This window comes from Kogia breviceps, chromosome 9 (genome assembly GCF_026419965.1).
Source record: "Kogia breviceps isolate mKogBre1 chromosome 9, mKogBre1 haplotype 1, whole genome shotgun sequence".
NCBI classification, from domain to species: Eukaryota; Metazoa; Chordata; class Mammalia; order Artiodactyla; family Physeteridae; genus Kogia; species Kogia breviceps.
Window position 1 is genome coordinate 73,201,474 of NC_081318.1, and position 6,244 is coordinate 73,207,717.

Below are 6,244 nucleotides of genomic sequence, written 5' to 3' on the forward strand. Positions count from 1 at the left end.
AAGAAATACTTTCAGAATGTTATTGTCTATTTATTATTTCAATATTTAGGCACTTAATGAATGATAATATTTCTTTTCCATCAAGGACAAGTTGATTCTGCAAGGCGTTTGCACAAGAGCAGTAACCTACCGACGTGAGAAACCTGAAGAAATAAAAATGGACATTAGCAAATTAAACACTCATGAAACTTTCAGGTACAACTTCTAAAAAGATAAAAAAAAAAGTACTTTATGGGAAACTGGATTTTTAATGATCGCTCCTAAAAATTATTATTATAAAATAATAATTTTATAAGTCACAGGAGGAGATAAATTTTCTAGATCATGCCAGTTGCTGGTTGTCCACTCAAATGAAGACTGACAAGCATCCTCATCATCATGTGACTCACACTGCTGCTGAATTCTTCAGAGAAAAATGTGTCTTACTACTGTTTGATACTAGTGTCATTGTAGCACTTTACTGTAATATATAACTTATTTAGATCAGCATAGAATGTAGATCATCTGAAGAGCACTGATTACACTTTACAGGTACCCACCATTTCTACGCTTCCCAGAGAGACAATGCTGTGAGATAGTTTTGGCATTGTGTCACTACAAGGGTACAGTAATCCCTGCATCAAACATGCAGATGAAAAAATAATATGGCAGTTATACTAATGTTGCCAAACAGTTCAACAATTGACAGTGAATAGACAAGAACAGATAGATGAGTAAATGATTAGTGTTTTACTCATTCAAGAGATGAACAGATAAAACCTTAATCTTGAGGGATATTGCTTTTGAAACTAGTTTTATGCATGTGTGTTTGTTGTCTTCTTTTACAAGATGGATACTAATTCTAACATTCTTTCCTCTTTGCCTTTATATTTTGGTTTTCTTTCTTACAGGATAAGTTTATATAATGTCACAGTTGACTGGATTAAATAAGTGCTAAGTTACTACTGCCATAAAACCTAATAATAATACAATGTCACTTTATTAGAATACTTTTAAAAGCTGAACATTTAATAAGGGACACTTCAAGTAACATCAAAATTTGAACAGCTTCATTGTGTGCAGATGTGGAGTTTTATATCTTTTTACCTGGTAAACTGGATGGATTATTTCACCATTTCATTTGTCTAATCATCAGGTTGAAATTCACGAGATATTTAGAAACTCTGCAAAGTTTCTAAGCAAAGTGCCACACTTTTGAGTCTTCTCCAATATTTATTCCAAGTAGATAGTAGCATTTTTCAAATTAAAAGCTAAATTAAGCTATATTATTTTTGCCCTTCAGTGCAGTCTAAGGACATTCTTTCTTTGAATCACCTCAACCCTACTCACCAGAATTCTAAAAGTACACAATTGGAGGAGGGTAGACAATATCTTATAAATAAGCTAATTCACTCTTGTAGTTAGTCAGAGAACTGAGGCTCAGCAAGTTTAAATGATTTCTCAAAAACCCCTAAGTGACCAAGTGGCAACATTCAAAGAGAACTATTTTCTTATCGCCAGGCCAGTGTTCATTGAACAATGTCATACTACCTCTTGAATCTTTAAAATAATCAATTGGCAAGTATTTTTAGATGTGATTTACTGAAGTCTTAAGTATAAGAAAATTTCAAAACAAAGCAGAAAAAAGTAATTCAAACAGAATTGTCCATGGTTGGTTTCCAGTCTATCTGATAATCAATTTCTAAGAGACTGCAAAATAGCCTAACTAGAGGGAATTCCATTCACACCATAGCCTGAGTGAACGGCGCCCCCTGGAGTTGTGCAGTGCTCCGTGCTCAGCCAGAGAGCTTGATACAGACAGAGGCCATGAACTTTTATCCTCCACAACAGGAACTTCATCACAATTACCATATCCTTACAGACTTGTTCAGTCTGATTTTATTGGGTAGAAGTCCAACAGTACTGTATGCAGTACAGAGCTTTGCCTATGACAACTAAGGAATTTATTTTAAATTCCTTTAAAATGTCTTCTTATAATCAGCTTCCCAGACTTTCTGTCTTCCAGCACTTGAGTTAAAGTGCCAGATATATGCATTTCGATGAAGACTAAATCCCACTTCATATTCTACCCTAAAGAGGATTTTAAAACATATAATAAGTTGTTCTGCAGCCAACAAACACAGTAACTCCATAAGCCGTCCCCTGCAGCCAAGCAATTATGATGCTAGGTTGAACTGTATTTCTTTCCCCAAATGAGAAATCAGCGGCATTGACATAATTCAGTACTGTGACTCACTTATGTAAAATACCTTTGATCACCAAGGATAGTGCAAAACTTCTTTTTGCAGTATGCCTGTCACAGCATCCTTTTTAAAAAAGAAAATAAATGGATACTTGACAGCCCCCAAAAAGGAAAAAGTGGAAAATATCCATTCACTGAAATGCTGAAAATTTTTAAACATTTTAAAATTTTAAAACATTATGATGTTCATAAGTTAATTTCTATGTGGGCTGAGTTATCCAAATTAGCATAATAATAAAATGAAATAAAAATAGCATAATAATAAAATGAAATTCTTAAAGGGATATATATTTTGACACTCTCACTAGTTTGCACTAATTTATAGTAGAATAAGGCTCTTCTCATTGGGACAAACTTTCTGATAGGCAGTTCAATGCTAGATGATGACTGCAGTTATGCTTGTGATATCTTGTGCTTTCCTTTTTTACTTAAAGGTCTAATTCTTAAAAGATTTTAGAGCTTATATTTACTTGAATAATTGACATTTTCCTTGTGAGAAAAGAATTAATATTTGACTAGCTAGAATTAATTAAAAGTTAAGGGAAAACAGGGTATTCTTAGATTAAATAATTTATGTAAATAAAGCCTATTTTCAACTAATATGAACACAGGAGCCTTTTGAGATTCACTGAGATTAAACACAAGTTATGAAACTTTAAATGATTAACAAAGTTAAGAACTTCAACAACACTTTTGGTACGACAGCACTTCTGTGCCCTAAAGTATTTCATGATTTAGAAATATGTCAGATATGCACTACAATATAACTGTATGCGTTTTACTTCCCTGGGGATATCTTTACATTGCAGTGTACATGCATTTATAAGCATCTGATATGTTTTTTTGAAATTTATTAATATTTATGAAGTCTCAGACATTCTCTGAAAAACTCAGAAATTCACTAAAACTCTGATTATGTCCTAAATGTTTAATTTAGCTTTGGTTTATAAAGATTAAAAAAAAAAATCTAAGGTTAAACAGAATAGATTTCTACGGAGGCAAATTTTTCAAAATTAAAATTAGTGGGTGCATCAGATGCAACATTTCACTAAAGAATAAATTTCAAAATTTTTTAATATACACTTAATCTCTATTGAAGATATTCTTATGTATGACAATGGGCATCTATAAGATGTTGAAATACGATTATGATGGACTATGAAAATTTTTCTCCTTAGAATTACGTTCCTCCTGGTACTTGATATAGTAAGTTAAACTCAATGGCTTTTCCTTCCTTTCCTTGCTCCTGTTCTTTTCTACTCATTTTTCCTAAGAGAGTGCCCCCAAACTTCAAGCTCAATAAGCCTAATTGTGAAAAATAACTGACTGTAATGGTATAATGAAGTTCTTCATTTCCATACATCTAATGATTTTAAAACTTATTTGAATCTATGCACCTGAACAAAGACCCATTAAAAACTAAGAATTTTAAATTTTTACAACTGTTCGACTTCTTTCAATTTTAAAGGATTTGAGATCTATATATTTTAATAAAAGTATCAAGTGAAATACAACCACTTGGGAGTTCAATCATGTGCATATTGTATTGTTTTATTTACTCTTAACATTTAATTTACAACTATCCTTATTTATATCGACCTTAAGAACTCCACTTCATGCAATGCAAACTGAGATATATTTTGAAAGAAATATAAAACTAGCATTCTTTCAGATCATTTCCCTTTTCTCTTATAATTCCTCAATGGTAAATTTATTATGGGTAACTAATTATACATGTTCATATTTCATTAATTCTAAGACATCCACTTTTTAATTTAACATCTCTGAAATATATCTTGCAGTTGTTGACCTCTTAGAGGCAGTGTTTGAAGTTTTGCTTAAATAAACATTATACTAATTTATCTTTAACCAAATGTTCATGGGTATAGGGACATTCATTTTTGTATAAATATTTAATAACACATTTATGATAACATGTGAAGTCAGTTTTCAGTACATCTGGATCACATACAACTCAACATGGAGCCTAACCATCTGATTATGAGTTCAGATCCTGTAGACCTTTAGGTTATAAAAGCTCTTTCAGCCTCCTACTTATGCTTTATGCTAGTGGCTACAATTTCAGCGAACCCTAACCTAATTGACAAGAATGAGTGAGTTTCTCCCAGGTTTGTTAACAAATTTTTATTCTTTCTATTACTTCCTAAAGAATACTTGCATATGATCATCTCACTTTTAGACAGAATTAACTGGAAAAATATTACATAAAACCATCATATTTAGATTTAGATTTTGCGTATTTAGGTTTTGCAGCATCTTGTATGTCATATGTCAATGACAGGAGAAAAATATGATATAACCAATCAGTGCTGTAGGAAAACTTTCCCTTCAAGTTCTCCTACATTTTTATTCTTTATCATTTCTGTCCTTTTGTTTGACTTTTTTCTTTGGCTCTGATAAATTCACCTTAAGCCCATGTAATGACTGTCATAAAACTGCATATTTAAATTATTTGACTTATGTGAAACAATTGTTCAGCTATCTGGGCAGCTGTTAATGAAATATCTGAGAGTAATAACACTACTCTTTTATCTACCTGGATTAGTTTCCCACAAAAATTTACTTTTTTAAGGTAACTCTATTAATCAGGTTTCTAACCTCCATAACCTATTTCAGTTAAAATCATCTAATCCAACAATAAAAAAAACCAAAACACTGCAGTCATCAAGGATGGAAATTGTATGACTTGTGTAAAAAATCTTTACTAACTTTACACTGTACAATAGACAAATGTGATTTTGATAACAATTCCACACAATAAGTTTGGCACATAGATTTTATTAATATTGAATATAAAATATTTTAATTCTAAATTAAAATAAAATATAAATGTGCACATATTAATATAGAAATTCATTTGGTGTATATTTAATATAACTTTAAAACCATTTTACATTTACCAGCTACTTCATTTAAGTTTTTTAAATGTCTGCAAAAAAATTAGAAATGTTTTAAAATTTCAGTAATATAACCTATGTGTTTCATTTAAGTCCTGCCTTTGTAAAAAAAAAATTTTTAATATAGAGTGTATTTTTAAATTAAAATATTTGAATATAAAATAGTTCTAAGAAAGAAACTATTTCTCATTAAGCAAGTTTTTATTATTTCTGGCTTTTAATTATACATAAATTTAAATTGCCTTAAATGACATAGAAGATTGGGGAATACAATAATTTCACATTTTATACTATGAGCCTGTTCATATCATTCTGATTGACTACTAACTTTGGTTTATGTATTTATTAAAGAGCTGACACTGTAGTTTGTTGTGAGATGTTTATTTTTATAACAGAGCTTATAACAGTTATGACAAGGCATTTAATTAATGCATCATTCTGTTTAAAAGTAGGTGTTAACCAATATGAAATTCTATGTTTTAAAATAAAAATGTAAAGATCTAAGTATGCACAGAATGCTTCTTTATTTCTTATTGTGTGCTACATGACTCTCAGCACTGCCAGACAATTGTACATTGTCACACAAGGAAATGTAATAACATTCATACATGGTCATTGGTAGAGGACGTTACATAATTCCAAAAAGCTACCACTTCTGGAAAACTGTAGAGCCAATGATAAAGATGTGAGGCCATCCTAATTGCTCTATTTCCCTTCAATAGCCGCCCAATGGTGAAAGCAGAAGGAATATCCTAATTACAGAAACTGAAAAATTAGCTAAAAGATAAATTGGGCTTTTTCTAGCAGACAAAGGCTTCTACCATCACCTTGATACAAGCATAACATGTTCATAATCTTCAACTGCACATTTTCCAGAGCCATATTTAAACAAGTGAAATTTATGGAGTACTCTTGTGTTGTGATTTTCCTTTATTTAATCTAGTGGAAAAACTAAAGCAGATGAGGGAGCACACTGAAAGTTAAATAAAATATGCAGACAGATTTCCTGTCCTTAAGGAGTTTAAACAGTTTGAAGGAAAGGATAGTGTAGCATACTATAGATAAAAGGGTTTCACTGGAGAGA

General features: G+C 31.1%; 1 protein-coding gene across 3 annotated transcripts in view; it reads left to right on the top strand.

The window, feature by feature from the left end:
• The window catches only part of ITGB8 (integrin subunit beta 8), a 99,674-nt gene extending 94,126 nt beyond the window's left edge, over window positions 1-5,548 (top strand). For all 3 annotated transcript variants that reach the window (XM_059073710.2, XM_067042639.1, XM_067042640.1), the window contains one exon: window positions 86-5,548. In XM_059073710.2, the coding sequence (XP_058929693.1) occupies window positions 86-208 (123 nt within the window). In that variant the 3' untranslated portion in view covers window positions 209-5,548. The remainder of the gene's footprint in view (window positions 1-85) is intronic.
• Window positions 5,549-6,244: the final 696 nt, after the last annotated feature.